The sequence below is a fragment of the Chanodichthys erythropterus genome, chromosome 15 (assembly GCF_024489055.1).
Source record: "Chanodichthys erythropterus isolate Z2021 chromosome 15, ASM2448905v1, whole genome shotgun sequence".
Taxonomy (NCBI): Eukaryota; Metazoa; Chordata; class Actinopteri; order Cypriniformes; family Xenocyprididae; genus Chanodichthys; species Chanodichthys erythropterus.
In genome coordinates this window covers 32,754,302-32,771,132 of record NC_090235.1, presented here as the reverse complement: position 1 = coordinate 32,771,132, position 16,831 = coordinate 32,754,302, and the positions used below count along the sequence as shown (strand labels likewise).

Sequence of the window (16,831 nt, the reverse complement as noted above, 5' to 3'; positions counted from 1 at the left end):
AAAACAGTAATATTGTTAAATATTATTACAATACAAATAATATTAAATATCTTTAAATGTAATTTATTATATATATACTATATATTATATATGTACTAACCCTGAACCTACCCCTAAACCTAACCTTAACCCATGTACTTACCTTATAATACCATTACTTTCTTAGGTATGTACACAGTAAGTACATGTAAGTGCAAGGACTAAAATAAAGTGCAACCCATTTTTTTTTAGTATTACTTGATTATATATATATATATATATATATATATATATATGTATATATATATGTATATATGTATATATATATATATATGTATATATATATATGTATATATGTATATATATGTATATGTATATATATATATATATATATATATGTATATATATATATATATATATATATATATATATATATATATATATATATATATATATATATATATATATATATATATGTGTATATATATATATATGTATATATATATATGTGTATATATATATATATGTATATATATATATATATGTATATATATGTATATATATATATATATATATATATATATATATATATATATATATATATATATATATATATATATATATATATATATATATATATATATATATATATATATATATATATATATATATATGTGTATATATATATATGTGTATATATATATATGTGTATATATATATATGTGTATATATATATATGTGTATATATATATATATATATATATATATATATATATATATATATATATATATATATATATATATATATATATATATATATATATATATATATATGTATATGTATATATATATGTATATATATATGTATATATATATATATATATATATATATATATATATATATATATATATGTATATTAGAGTAAATAACTTGAGATTTGTTTCCACATTACATTTTTTAATTGTGAGGTGAAACAAGACCCTGAAATTTCTTCATAGTTTTTGGTATTAAAAAAAAACAAACACAATGGATACAAAAATATGTTGACTTCTAGTCATCCAGGCATAAAGAAAAACCACTAAATAAATATTAGCAAAGCTAGAATCATCATTGTTGGACTACGTAAAAAAAGTACTATGACAATAACATGGTACAGTGATGACATCTAAGGGTAACAACATGGTACTGTTTCATTACCAGATTCATTTACCATGATATTTACATAGTACAAGGTACTTTTACATCATTCAAATTTTCATCATGGTATTGTCCAAAGAACCATAGTACTAACATGATTCTTATTTCTCTCTAATTATCTGTACTAAATTGAGCATACTGAATCCCTCTTAACTGAACCGGAGAATAATAATCTTATACAACATGAGAGTTGCACTGACTCAAAGCAACACTATTAGCTTTAATTTGTCCCATTTCTATGAGGAAGGTCCTTTCTGTAAAAGGAACATGATGTCGCTGTCTTCTATTGCCATGGTGACGACGACAGTGATCAGTTAGATGGATTGCTCATTTTGGAAGCTCTTCGATGATCACCCTGGATACAGAGTTCCATCCTGTAGATGCGTCACCCCGAGGGTAGTCGGCACAAGTGCCCACCCATATCCCAACGTCCACCAGACCAGCCTGGATCCCCTCACAGAGTCCCTCAACTGACAAAAAACACAAGCAGTAGTGCTCATCAATAATGTGTAATGTAATAAATGTGTTATTATAGAGGCAGATACAATTTTCTTTTGCATTTTTTTGTCATCAGGATTTCTTTTTAATATTAATGAATTATATAAGCATAATAACCAATATTAAACATAATTATAAACACACATAGCACAAAAAAATTGAGAAAAAAAACATATTTGTTAAAAGGTTAAATCACCCAAAAATGGTAATTATGTCATAAATTACTGTTGTTCCACACCTGTAAGACCTTCATTCATCTTCAGAACACAAATTAAGGTATTTTTGATAAAATCCGATGGCTCAGTGAGGCCTCCCAGCAAGATCATTTTCTTTTTCAATGCCTAGAAAGCTACTAAAGACGTAAAGTAAACCGTTCATGTGACTATAGTGGTTCAACCTTAATGTTATGAAGCGACGAAAATACTTTTTGTGCTCCAAAACAACAAAATAACGACTTTATTCAAAACAATATCTAGTGATGGGGAATTTCAAAACACAGCTTCATGAAGCAGTGTTTTGAAATCGCCCATCACTAGATATTGTTGAATAAAGTCGCAATTTATTTATTTAGTATTCTCGTCGCTTCATAACATTAAGGTTGAACCACTGTAGTCACATGAACGGTTTTAAATATGTCTTTAGTAGCTCTCTGGGCATTAAAAAGGAAATGATCTTGCTTTCAATGGAGGCCTCACTGAGCCATCGGATTTTATAAAAAATACCGTAATTTGTGTTCTGAAGATGAACGAAGGTCTTACGGGTGTGGAACAACATGAGGGTGAGTAATTAATGACATAATTTTCATTTTTGGGTGAACTAACCCTTTAAATACTAAAGTATAGATATTTTAAGTATTTTAGCAAGTCACAATTTTTTTTTTATTAAAATCATAGGTTAATTAGTGCTGTCAGTTATTTATAAATAATGAATATCACAAGTTGTTTGCGGTGCCAGTATATCCATCCACACATTTTTTAATCTATTTATATCTATTTAATTAGAGAAAGCATTTTAACAAGTTCAAAGGTTTTTTTTAATCACAATTCTTTATTTCATATTTGTGATTTAAGGGCATATATTTATCTGAAATTGTTTTTATTTATTATTATTATTATTTAAATTGTATCTCAAATCCCTGTACAATATAGATAATATTGTGTTGAGAAATGATGAGTAAGTGTCGACTGTAGAGTGAATGCTGAGATGTGAACTAGTGAGAAACCACATAGAGCTCTCAAATTCCTCTGGTCTCTCTATAATTGCAGATTAGATGGTAATGAAAACTGCCAAACTGCATTCAACCACACAAAAGAATACTCAGAGGAATCCAAGTGACAAAGATATCTATGCATGATAGTCTGTTTCTGCTTTCAAAAAATAAAATGTGTGAATCTTATGTGTAAAACATTGGATTATGGTTGTGAAATAATGGCATTTCAAACAGAAGTTTTTTAAACAGTTCTAATCATGAGAAAGTTTTGGTCATGTGATTAAAGAACATGTAATTAAAATGGATAATCTAGTTAAAAATCAGAAGTTTTCAATACATCTTTTTGTAAATGAACAATATATGTTGACTATATTTTAATGGAATATATATTTTAGTGGTGTAGAGTCCATTTTATGTTTGCTCTGTACCATATTTTGGAAACCACAAAGCCATAAATAGATGCGAAATGTATCTGCATAATTGCAGAGTGTGTGATTCACACATGCAGCCATAAACAAGCAATATGGTTAGAAATATTTTTATAACATCAAGCTTTTCATTTAAGAATAAATGTGAATGAATGAATATATGTATATTTAAAGGGTTAGTTCACCCAAAGATTAAAATTCTGTCATTAATTACTCACCCTCATGTCATTTCAAACCCGTAAGACCTTTGTTCATCTTCAGAACACAAATTAAGATGTCAAATTTCATTAAATCCGAGAGGTTTATGATCCCCCATAGAAAGCAAAGTAATTACCACATTCAAGGTCCAGAAAGGTAGTAAAGACGTTGTTAAAATAGTCCATGTGACTAGAGTGGTTCCTTTAAGTGGTAACCTTAATGTTATGAAGCAACGAGAATACAGAACAATGAATGTGGACGTTGCTTTCTATGGGGGAAACCTCTCACATCAAAAATATCTTAATTTGTGTTCTGAAGAAGAACGGTGGTCTTACGGGTTTGGAACAACATGAGGGTGAGTAATTAATGACAGAAATTTCATTTTTGGGTGAACTAACCCTTAAGTTTCTTTTTAAGTGTCTACGTAGTGTTTTATCTTATTTGACTATGTGCACTTTGTGTCATCTTTGCAATTTTGGATTTACTGACTTAAAAAAAAAAGTGATCTCATCTTACAGATCAGATAAAACGTAAAGAATATAGATAGCTTGTAAATGATACCTGTGGACGTCCTGTGTATGTTTATGGTGGAGTTGAGTTCAGGGCTGCCCTGGTCAAGGTAAATGATGGATTCTATGGGTAACGGTCCAGTGCATTCTGCCCCATTAAAAGTGAAGTACCAGCGCTGACAGCAGGCCGTCTTACACTTGAGTCGGAGTGAACCGCTGAACATCACACGCAGAGCACTGTCTGGACGTAGCTTGGTGAAGGTGCACTCCTGTGACAAGAAATCAAGACGTTCCACTGTAAAAGGTGCCCTTGAATGAAAAATTGAATTTATCTTGGCATAGTCAAATAACGAGAGTTCAGTACATGGAAATGACATACAGTGAGTCTCAAACTCCATTGTTTCCTCCTTCTTATATAAATCTCATTTGTTTAAAAGACCTCCGAAGAACAGGCGAATCTCAACATAACACCGACTGTTACGTAACAGTCGGGGTGTACGCCCCCAATATTTGCATATGCCAGCCCATGTTCCCAACATTATGAAAGGCATTAGGCAAGGGCAGAACGTCTGGATGTACACAGCTGAATCATCAGACTAGGTAAGCAAACAAGAACAATAGCGAAAAATGGCAGATGGAGCGATAATAACTGACATGATCCATGATATCATGATATTTTTAGTGATATTTGTAAATTGTCTTTCTAAATGTTTCGTTAGCATGTTGCTAATGTACTGTTAAATGTGGTTAAAGTTACCATCGTTTCTTACTGTATTCACGGAGAGAAGAGCCGTCGCTATTTTCATCATTAAACACTTGCAGTCTGTATAATTCATAAACACAACTTCATTCTTTATAAATCTCTCCAACAGTGTAGCATTAGCCGTTAGCCACGGAGCACAGCCTCAAATTCATTCAGAATCAATGTAAACAATATAACAGTATACAATACTCACATAATCCGACGCATACATGACGAACACTTTGTAAAGATCCATTTGAGGGTTATATTAGCTGTCTAAACTTTGTTTATGCACTGTTCAAGGCAAGCGCGAGCTCCGTGGGCGTGGAGCACGAGACTTAAAGGGCCAGTAGCCCTGAATCGGCTCATTTATAATGATGCCCCAAAATAGGCAGTTAAAAAAATGAATTAAAAAAAATCTATGGGGTATTTTGAGCTGAAACTTCACAGACACATTCAGGGGACACCTTAAACTTATATTACATCTTGTAAAAAAAAAAGTTCTAGGGCACCTTTAAATCACTGAATGAATGAATGAATAAATTATCATTTTTAACTGGAGGCATGTGTTGTAGCCTATTTTGGTTTGGCAACAATAGAGTGCTGCAGAGATGAAGTATTTTTGTAGGCTAAAACCTGGAAATGAATTGCATTTTAGCACTTCCAGTTCCAGCATCCTGAAGTCAATGGGTTTTTTGAATGGGTTTTTGGTTAAACGCCTGCTCTAGATATTTTCACATTTTAGTCCACGACATAAAATACATCAGTAATACACCACTTGTGATTTTTAAAGCCTTTACTTGTCTTGATGATTGATTGGCAGTTGCTAACAAGTGTCTAAATTGGACTACAGAGGCTGTCTGGGACATTAAACCTCATCATACTAGTCCACTTTTATGGCCTTGTTATGTTTATAATCATGCTCTTGCAAACTATTCTAATTCTAACTTCAGAGACAATGATTTTTTTAAATAAAGACTGAAAGAGTTGTCGGAAGCTTAGTGATGGTGACTTTGAAGTCATGCGGATGTGGTGTAGATTGTTTATAGCCTACATTTAGCTTTTTATTTCTGGCGATTGCTTTTTAAAATCCATAAAAATGTGTTCATTTATGAAGATTATAACGATGAACAAATGTAAAAGAATCATAAACCTTTGTTGGTCACAGAGCTTATTTTCTGCAATAATCCAAAAGCCAATGGAAAATCCTACTGTGTTTTTGTCGAGGAAGCCAGGCTGATGCAAACTTACAGTTTGACCTCCAAAACTACATCATCACTGCAGCACTCTTTAAAGCCATTGCCACTGACGTCAACGGTTGAATTGTGTCATTTTTTTGGATGTTAAAATACTTCCAATCCATTTGATTTGTCGGCTGATTTCCAGAAGACTGGACACTGTAGCACTTTCAAAACACTGTTGTGTTTATTTGATTAGTCTAACATATCATATTCTGGCTCAACCAATGGTGTGAATTTGGGCCTGGGCTAATTGTTTGTCCAAACAAAGATGTCAAGCATCCTTTTTACTTTTCATCTCCAAAAAACGACAGAATCCATTCTTTTCCAGTATAGAGTAGTATGAGAGCTGCTTGGAGTTCCGATCATACGCACATGCAGAATTTTCAGATCCAATTTGAGCTTTGGTTGCATATGAAATATTTTAACTTTTGCAGCTAGACCATTTGTGACTGTCTGATCAATGATGTATTCTCAGCACTTGAGATGAGAACTACCAATATTTAAGTATTAAGTTTAAAAATAAATCTAAAAAACTCTTTACAGTAAGGTCCCATCAGTTAATACATTAGTATGTATTAGTAAACATTAGCAGTGTCAAGATTAAATCTCGCAAGATTAATATGTGACGAGATTTCTTGTCGAGGTGAAAAGCTGTCTTGCGATTTTTGAGGGTGAAATTAGGATAGAATATGCCACCGCTACGTTTACATTACGCCTCCACTGTCATTTTGCTTTTTATAGAAATAAAAAACAATTAATTTAGATCCCACAGGAGCTGCAGAGTTGTACGTAATGCAGCAGAAATCAGAGTTCACTGATCATGTGACGAGATGACTGACAAAGTCAACTTCATGCACTCAACTGTCGCAGCCTTAATTACATAGTGGAGGGGGTGGGAGGATCAGACTCCGTTGTTTAAATGGCAAAATAACACACAATTCACGCAATACACAGATGAGTACATAGTGCATAGTGTATAGTGCGTCATTTGGGACGCTCAGCACCCCCGCTCCCTATTCACAGAGTGCACGCGATAGCAAAATAGAAAGTAAAACACAAGTGTGCATTCAAACACGATTTCAATACCCCACATTCACACATGAATCTTAGGCTGGGCTGTATTGTTGTAACCATCTCTTAGCTCTGTATCATGCTTGAAGAAATTTTGGTCTCTATTTGCACTTTGAATATTGAGAGAGTACTTTGATTATGGTTGCGCTTATCGTTTGCACTTAATAAGACTAAACTATATTAATAAGTCTAGAAAACTGATTTATTTATTTTTATTTATACTGGTTTTATTTCTATGATCAATTTGTGGAAAGGAGTTCAGTTAGGAGGTCAAGTTGTAGAAGCTCAATCATTTACAGTTCTAAGGTCTGAAGAGACTCATGTGAAATCATACAGGAAAGAAGCCAGTCAGTTGGGTTTGTGGCAAAACCTTTTACAGTGCTTGAGTATTGTTGTCTTTTACTGAATTTGATAATTCATACTCAGAAAGTAGAACTGAAATGACATTCATTACAAGATGATTACTTAAAACATTTCAAATGCACCTGCAGACTATTTTTCTAGTCATGTATTTCATATTGAGGATTTCTTAAAAATACTGTGTAAAAATCTTTTCTCGTTCTTGTGAACTCAATCTCTCGTCTCATGAGCCAACTGTCTCCTCACACCCCTGATAATACTGAAATTAATATTAACTAAGACTAATAAATGCTTTAGAAGTATTTGTCATTGTTAGGTAATGTTAACCAATGTACTATTGTTAACAAATGGAACCTTATTGTTATTATTCATGTTGATTAGCTCTAGAAAACCTTATGCTTTTTTAAACATATTGGTGGTCTTTTTTGTTGATATACTCATACATTCATTATTTATTCATTTTACCATAGAAATGCGACAGTTTTAAGCTTAAAGTTTGGCTGGCATGGCCCTGTTAACCCCTTCTTATAGCTATTTCACTAGCGAAGGTTTTCTGTTTATGTTATTGCAGTGCCATCAGCCAATCAGTGTTGTGATGATGTCATTTACTGAGGCTCCAGAATCATTAGACACTTACAATTTATGACACAGGTGACTGGTTTAAAACAACCTGGCAGCAAAACTGAGCACCCATGAGCAACGTACATTCAGGGAATTTAAGGGAGGTGAACAGCTCTTCCATTAAGGGTGTGTTCACACTTGGCAATTTGGTTCGATTAAAATGAACTCTGACGCGATTTCTCTGTTACTACGGTTCGTTTGATTAAGTGTGAACGCTGCCATTCGAACCCCGGTGTGCACCAAATAAACTTCCAAACGAACTTAAAATAGTGCTGTTAGACAGAAATAAAAATGCAACACGGACCAAAGACATCTAAATGGATCAAAAACAGGATGTGATGTCACCAGGTTGTTCTGCTCGGCTTTTAAACAGACTACAGTTGGTCCAAAATGCGGCAGCTAGAGTTCTTACAAGAACCAGAAAGTATGACCATATTAGCCCAGTTCTGTCAACTTTACATTGGCTCCCTATTAAACATCGTATAGATTTTAAAATCTTGCTACTTACTTATAAAGATCTAAATGGTTTAGCTCCCCAGTACCGAAGTGAGCTCTTAATACATTATAGTCCTTCACGTTTATTGCGATCTCAGAATTCAGGCCAGTTGATAATACCCAGAATATCAAAATCAACTGAAGGCGGCAGATCCTTTTCCTATTTAGCACCTAAACTCTGGAACAATCTTCCTAGCATTGTTCGGGAAGCAGACACACTCTGTCAGTTTAAATCTAGACTAAAAACACATCTCTTTGCTCTTGCATACACATAACACATTATCAATACATTAACATTTTTCAAATCCGTTAAAGGATTGTTACGCTGCAATAATTACGTCAGCCGGAACCGAGAACATTTCCTATAACACTAGATATACCTGTACATCAGAATAAGAATGGCATCTACGCTAATATCTGTCTCTCTGCTTATCCTGAGGTTTGCCGGGTGCTGGATCCAGGCCGTATCCAGATCAGATGGAGAACCTGTGTCTGGACCTGCCTACAACGTAGCCCAGGAGACAATGGGCCTACAGATCCAGTTCTGGCTGCATCTATAATTCAGATTTTTAATCCCTGTATCCGCTTACATATATTTATATATAATCTATTTTTAATTTCTAAAATAAAAATGTATAATTCGGATTTTGATCTCCATATCCATTTACATATATTATATATATCTTCCAAGGGGTTTTTTCCCTCCTAGGACTTTTTTTCCCAGTGTTAGCACGCTGGGTTTTTCTCCTAGCGGGTTTTTTCCACCCCTGGGAGTCAGCCGACATTGGCTTAATGTAGCACCATCTTGTATATGTTACATATTACCACGCTTGTTTGTACAGCTTATTTTTAACCACTTCCCTTTTTTTCTGTGCTTCTAATATGTAAAGCTGCTTTGAAACAATTACCAATTGTAAAAGCACTATATAAATAAATTTGACTTGACTTGACCAGATGCGACCCTAAAAAGGACCTTTTTTTTCTTGTCTCAGGAGCTACATTGCTCTTTACAGTTTGGTACAGGCATCTTTTGTCCGTTTCATTGTGGCAGATCTTCATTTGTGTGCAACAGAGGAATTCCTGTCACTGTTTTGACTCCCATTACACATTTTATAAACTCTTCACGTGTTCTCAGCTGGGTAAAATGCCATCATACATATACATATAATGAGCGCATTTAGCCCAGCACACACAGTTTTGGATGTTAGGTAAGTTCCGTCACAAGATACTTTTTTTGTATTTTTAGGTTCAGTCTTAAAATGACAATATGAATGCTAAGCGAACCAGGACTAAATGTATTATTTTCTTTCTTTTGGTCCGGACCAAAAGAACCAAGAGAACCGAACTACTAGGGTGTGAATATAATACTTACAGCGATTTTGCCCAGATCAATGCCGTAGTTTAAAGAATTCCAAGCACACTGTTTGAAGTTAGGTTTCCAGGGATCCTCAAACCTCTCTGTCACACATTCTCCCTTCTCGCCTTTAAGTCCATCTCTCCCAGGGATTCCTGGTGTTCCTGGAATGCCATTTATCCCTGGGTTCCCATCCCTGCCTTGCACTCCAGGTACACCCTGCATGCATGTCTGGTACTAATGACAAAATCATGAAGAAAAGAGGCATGAAACTATTTCAGTACTTTTCAGAGGCTTTTTTTTTTCTTGTTAATGACAATGCTATTGATTCACCATGTTGCACAGTCTGTTGTGGGTGATCAACCATGACCTACCATGAGCACCATGACCCTTCTTGAAGAAGGATATATTTGTGCCGAAATGGCAAAACAATGAAGAATGTTAAATCCCCTGACCACAGTCTCAGCCTGTTCACTTTAAGCTCTTACACAAGACATGGATATTTACAGGAATTTGGACAGACAGAATTCTGGGGAAATTTTGAGGTTTTTTTTTTTTTTTTGCAATGTAAACATATTTTGCAGTTTGTTGACATAATAATAACAATAAAATATCTGAATTAAGGCCTGTTCACACCAAGAACGATAAATATAAAGATAACTATATTAGCATCCAAAACCAACGGACAATAACTTATTTTTATTTTAAGTTATGCAGTTGCTTATGCTGTCTCCCCTTTTCAAAGTCGGGTGGATTCTGATTGGCTATAAATGTTTGTATCATTCATCAGCTGGGAAAAAATCATTCTGAAAGAGATTCCAACAATATCATTCCTCCGTGCTGTTATCATTAAAGTTGTGATGTGCACTTTGCTATTCTTTTAAATTCAGAATTACTTTTAAAACAACATCTTTATCGGTAGTTATCATTCTTGGTTTGAAATGGCCTTTAGTCTTTGTCAGATTTGAGTTTTGTTCCAGTAAGTTTCATCCACTTTCTTGGGGTTTTTCAATAATGACAGTTCTCTGTTGGCTTGCGGTGGTTTTACAAACCAAGCCCATCTCTCACAGGTTTTATGGAATCATACCCATATGTATAAACACCAGTGGGACATAAAAAACCCAAATGAGTCTTAGTGCTGTGGTTTGTTTGCATCCGCTGATAAGAATGTGGAAAGTTTTGTGTTTTGTTAGATATTACTCACTTGCGGTTTAAAATTAGCCAACAAAAAGCATTTCAGAATTCACCAAGAAATGTAGGCTACTAAGTGCAAAGGCCATCTTAATCACACTTGGCCACTGTGGAAATGAACCGAATTTCAGGTCAAGCATCTGTCACTACTTTACTATAGTCTCTGCTACAGTGAGCAGCCGAATCAGATTAAATGAAATGAACTGAGTTAAATTCTTACCAGTAAATCTACCGCATAGATTTTTTTTTACATGGGGTATAAATTACATGAGGGTACGGCCATCGAGTAGTCCGAATCATTTTGACGAATCAGTTCGTATCAATGAAACGGTTCAAAAAGCTGGTTCTTTTCAGCCGATTTTTTCAAACGTTGATGTTTAATTACGACTAGCCTATAATTTTAGTTTAAGTTACATAGCGTGCGTCAGCTATTGCGTTGTTTTTATGGTTTCAACCACCTCTGTTTGACTCTCATACAAAGTTCTTAGTCAAGTTCTTACAAACGCTTTGCGAATCGATTCAACTGAATGAATCCCAAACGAGGTTCGTTCGCGATTCGAACATCACTAAAGCCAAGTCATTGTTAAACACACCATGGACACAGTGTGGCTTCACTGGACTCTCTCTCTCTGTGTGTGTGTGTGTGTGTGTGTGTGTGTGTGTGTGAGAGAGAGAGAGAGAGAGAGAGAGAGAGAGAGAGAGAGAGAGAGGGGAGAAAAACCAACACAATACTCCTAATTGCCCTAAATTATTTAATTATAAACCTATTCTCCGAGTCCATTAAGATACTGAATTCTGCTTTTCTTTTATTGAATTTTTCAATCAAATGTAATCAAACTAATTATATGTAACGGAGAACAGAAAATCGAATTACAGAAAAAATGGCACACAATGGCAATAATTTAGTCTTTTATCCAAATGAAGCTACTTTCATCTTTCCTAATCAGCCTAACAATCTAAAACACATTTTATAAATGACTAGAAGGGGGACACTAAAATATTTATCATTTTGGTACGATGCCTCTTCTCTACTTTTGACCTGAGTTTGCTTTTAAACATTTCTTTAAAACGTATCTTAGCCTACCTTGTCCGTAAACTCCGCGTCTCTTTGCCGGGCGCTCCTTTCTTTGGCTTTTTCGGTGACACAGAATGGCAAAGTTATCCAAAAGCAAATGAGAAGCTGAGCCAGTATTTTACCCATCATTGCTAAACTGCAGAGGTTTACAGTGTGAGCGCGCCTGCTCTGATCCAACTGGTGCCAACTAATAACTGTTTTCTAAGAGAAGGAAGCTCTTCTGTCTTCCTGCAGGGGGCGCGTGACAACGAAGAAAGATCTTTAGACCAGCATTCAAACCTTATCAAACCTCGACGTGTATCATTGGAGATAGATATACATTTCGAGGATTAATAACTGATATATAAATAAAAATCCGCCCAAGTAATCTCTATTTTATAGTACTTGATTCTCTAATCACAAACGACTGATCCTTCCAGACCAGCGATGAGAAAACTAACAAGTACCACGTGGCAACGCACCTAAATAAAGGATAAACTTCACATGAGTGCAAATAGACAGGCTATTCACACTGACTCTACCCACCATTGCTCAGATATTTACCTCTATCTAACAGCATATAAGCCTATAGCCAATCTATTCACTCTGTAGTGTGAAGACAATACAATATGTTTATGGTAAACAGAATCTCTTTCAATTTGCACTCAGTGTAATATGATCTACCTTGTTACACTAAATGTAAAACAGGCCATTCAGAACAAGGTATTTCTATATTTTAACAGGAAGTTTCTGTGATTTAAATAATGTAGGCCTAACCCTTGGTTGTATCATGCTACATTCATACATGAAAAGTCATTAAGTATCAACCTGATACTTCAATGTTTAGTATGTTTTTGAGAAAATAAAGTGGCTTTGGGGTCTCTTAGGGTGACTTTTTTTTTTTTTTGTGCGTTTTTTAGTTATTTATTTTCTGATAGGCTACTATAATTTTAAATAACACTCTTCAAGGTGGAAAAAAATGAATAGTTGTTCCTGAACAAGTACTCTATTCATTCTGTGAGGGGCCTTATGTTTTATTTTCCCTCTCTTGACCCGAGGCACCACAGAGACAGGAACTGTAGGGGGTCTCAGACCACAGCTGAGGTATTTCCCTGTCAACATCCCGTAACCCAGCATCTATGCCATATATGAAAACACAGACATTAGCTATATTCATAATGTTATCTGAGGAAATAGCAAACATTTGGCTATAAGAGAATTCAGTCTTGGGATGCAGGCATATTACAGAAATTTAGAGAAATTTCAGTGAAATTTAAATCTTTCACTTTCAAAAAATGCAGCTTTCTGTTCGATATCTTACAGTGGGTACGGAAAGTATTCAGACCCCCTTATTTTTTCACTCTTTGTTATATTGCAGCCATTTGCTAAAATCATTTAAGTTTTAATTTTTTTTCCTCATTAATGTACACACAGCACCCCATATTGACAGAAAAAGACATTTTTGCAGATTTATTAAAAAAGAAAAACTGAAATATCACATGGTCCTAAGTATTCTGACCCTTTGCTCAGTATTTAGTAGAATCACCCTTTTGATCTAATACAGCCATGAGTCTTTTTGGGAAAGATGCAACAAGTTTTTCACACCTGGATTTGGGGATCCTCTGCCATTCCTCCCCGCAGATCCTCCTTTCTGGACCTTAAAAGGTGTAATGACATTGCTACCTATGTGTGGTTCGGAAACCCTTGGATTTCATCAAAAATATCTTAGTTCTGTTCCACAGATGAACAAAGGTCTTACGGGTGTGGAATGACATGAGGGTGAGTAATAAAAGACAGAATTTTCTTTTTCAAAACTTACACTTAAAAAACTAAAACATTTGAACTGTTGCATCGCCAAACTAAATGTAAAATAAGTTAAAGTACATAAATACATAATAAAGAAGCACATAATAAAAATTACTACAATTTAAACAAATTATAATGACATTGAAAAACATTTAATGTTTTTATTTTTTCAAAAATTATAATACAAATTTAATGGGGACCAACATTTTGATCCCACAATGTAAAAAAATCAGGTTTTACTATCCTTTTGGAGACATTTGGTCCACACAATGAAGGGAATACCTGGACCACACACACACGCACACACACACACACACACACACACACATTTGTCCCCAAAATATGGGTGAGTAGACACACATACACTCACACAAACAGTTTTCAAAAGTCAATATGAGCAAAAAATATTTTGTTACTCATTTCTATCTCATTACTATTTTTTTTTAAGGTAGCAGAGGTTTAAACAATTTAAATGACTTACTATATCTATATCTACATGAACACAGAGAAAGTAACCAGTAGATGGCAGAAGCGCTTTATTATAAAACTCCTGTACAAAAATGGTACACACATCCACACCACTTGTAAATTGCACTTTCAGTGCGAGAACTCTCAGTAGGATCAAAAGTTAGTTGGAGCAAAGTATACCTGTACAGGTAAAACACTTTATTTAGACAGTACATTTTTTATTTTGTTATTATTAGTGTCGTTTTTGTGTCTTTTTTTTTTTTTAAGACAATCATCACCTCACCTAACAAAAATATGTTCTAAGAACATTTTGTTCCATCAAGTTCTGAAAACGTTATTTCTGAATGTCGTCTGAACGATAAAAATGTGCAATTTATTAAATGTTTTTTAACGTTATGGAAACATTCAATTTTATAACTTTGCAAACAGTATGAGAATGTTACTTTTGAATGTTCTCTGAACTTTCTGAAACAAATAGTAACCAGTACACAATGTTCCATGAACAATGTATAAATAACATTTTTGTGCTAAAATTTTGAGACCAGATAACTTTTTATATTAGGATTACTGGCAGAACTTTTGTTCATAACATTAAGAGAATTGTGCCAGAAGGTTCTGAGAACATTCTCTGTCAACTGGGCTATTGCTCATATTTGTTGGATCTGAACAGACCAACAGAAAGCAACCACCCAGAACACACTAATGGTGTCGACTTATGCACTGGCAAACACCACTCATATTCTTCTCAGAAAACATAAAAATCTGGTTCATAAAGCACACAGCACATGAGCTGTTAGTATGTATTGTGTGGTGTGTCCATGTGTCCAGCTCTATGAGCCAAACTTCTCATGTCCACTGAATGACTCACAATAGACACTGACAGAGTGGGAAGCCATTGATTAAAGGTGCCCTAGAATCAAAAATTGAATTTACCTTAGCATAGTTAAATAACAAGAGTTCAGTACATGGAAATGACATACAGTGAGTCTCAAACACCATTGTTTCCTCCTTCTTGTATAAATCTCATTTGTATAAAAGACCTCAGAAGAACAGGCGAATCTCAACATAACACCGACTGTTACGTGGATCATTAATATGTATGACCCCAATATTTGCATATGCCAGCCCATGTTCAAGGCATTACACAAGGGCAGCCAGTATTAACGTCTGGAGCTGCACAGCTGAATCAACAGACTAGGTAAGCAAGCAAGAACAATAGCGGAAAATGGCAGATGGAGCAATAATAACTGACATGATCCATGATTACATGATATTTTTAGTGATATTTGATATTGATAAATATCAAATATAAATGATATTTGTAAATTGTCTTTCTAAATATTTCGTTAGCATGTTGCTAATGTACTGTTAAATGTGGTTAAAGTTACCATTGTTTATTACTGTATTCACGGGCACAAGAGCCGTCGTTATTTTCATTTTTAAACACTTGCAGTCTGTATAATGCATAAACACAACTTCATTCTTTATAAATCTCTCCAACAGTGTGTAATGTTAGCTTTAGCCACGCAGCACAGCCTCAAACTCATTCACAATCAAATGTAAACATCCAAATAAATACTATACTCACATGATCCAACGCATGCATGCAGTATGCATGACGAACATCTTGTAAAGATCCATTTGAGGGTTATATTAGCTGTGTGAATTTTGTAAATGCACTGTATTATAGTCGAGAGCTCGGGGGCAGGGAGTGCACGATTTAAAGGGGCCGCAGCCTGAATTGGTGCATAGTTGATGCCCCAATATAGGCAGTTAAAAAAAATTATTTAAAAAATCTATGGGGTATTTTGGGCTGAAACTTCACAGACACATTCAGGGGACACCTTAGACTTATATTACATCTTGTAAAAACTGGTTCTAGGGCACCTTTAAAGGCTAATTCACACCGCACCGACAACAGCCAACAAACGCCAACGAACAAGTTGGCCGTTGGATTGTCATGTTGTTCACACCGCCCCAACAAACACCGACCAACGAGTGACGTCTGACTGGGAAAATTCCACAACTACATATGTAACCATGTTAACAATATTGTCAGGCAAGTTTATTATATTAATAATATAGTATCATATATATTTTCATTGTATTAAAGTATTGAGGCAAAACAAAAATACCTGAAATCCGAAGCGCTGTAGCCATCGATCTGATCGTAACCTATTGGTTGGTATACACCGTTTTTTTTTTTTTTGCGCGACCCTTTTTATTAACGAGACCCATAAGCATATACAACCATGTACCCTGACAGCATCATAGTATGGCCCAGATCCGGCCCACATCTGGTACATGTGGTTTACACGCGGACCAGATGTGGGCCGGATCTGGCCCGACACTATGTTGCTGTCAGTAGCTAAACAAGCCAATACGAATTATTAAAAACGAAACTGAAG

At 34.7% G+C, this 16,831-nt stretch overlaps 1 protein-coding gene across 1 annotated transcript; it reads right to left on the bottom strand.

The window, feature by feature from the left end:
* Positions 1-954: 954 nt before the first annotated feature.
* cthrc1a (collagen triple helix repeat containing 1a) lies at positions 955-12,313 on the bottom strand. Its single transcript, XM_067361486.1, has 4 exons — positions 12,180-12,313; positions 9,923-10,141; positions 4,073-4,289; positions 955-1,647 (listed from the first exon to the last, which is right to left on the bottom strand). Exons 1-4 carry the CDS (start codon positions 12,297-12,299, stop codon positions 1,505-1,507), a joined length of 699 nt encoding a protein of 232 aa, XP_067217587.1. The 5' UTR covers positions 12,300-12,313; the 3' UTR covers positions 955-1,504.
* Positions 12,314-16,831: the final 4,518 nt, after the last annotated feature.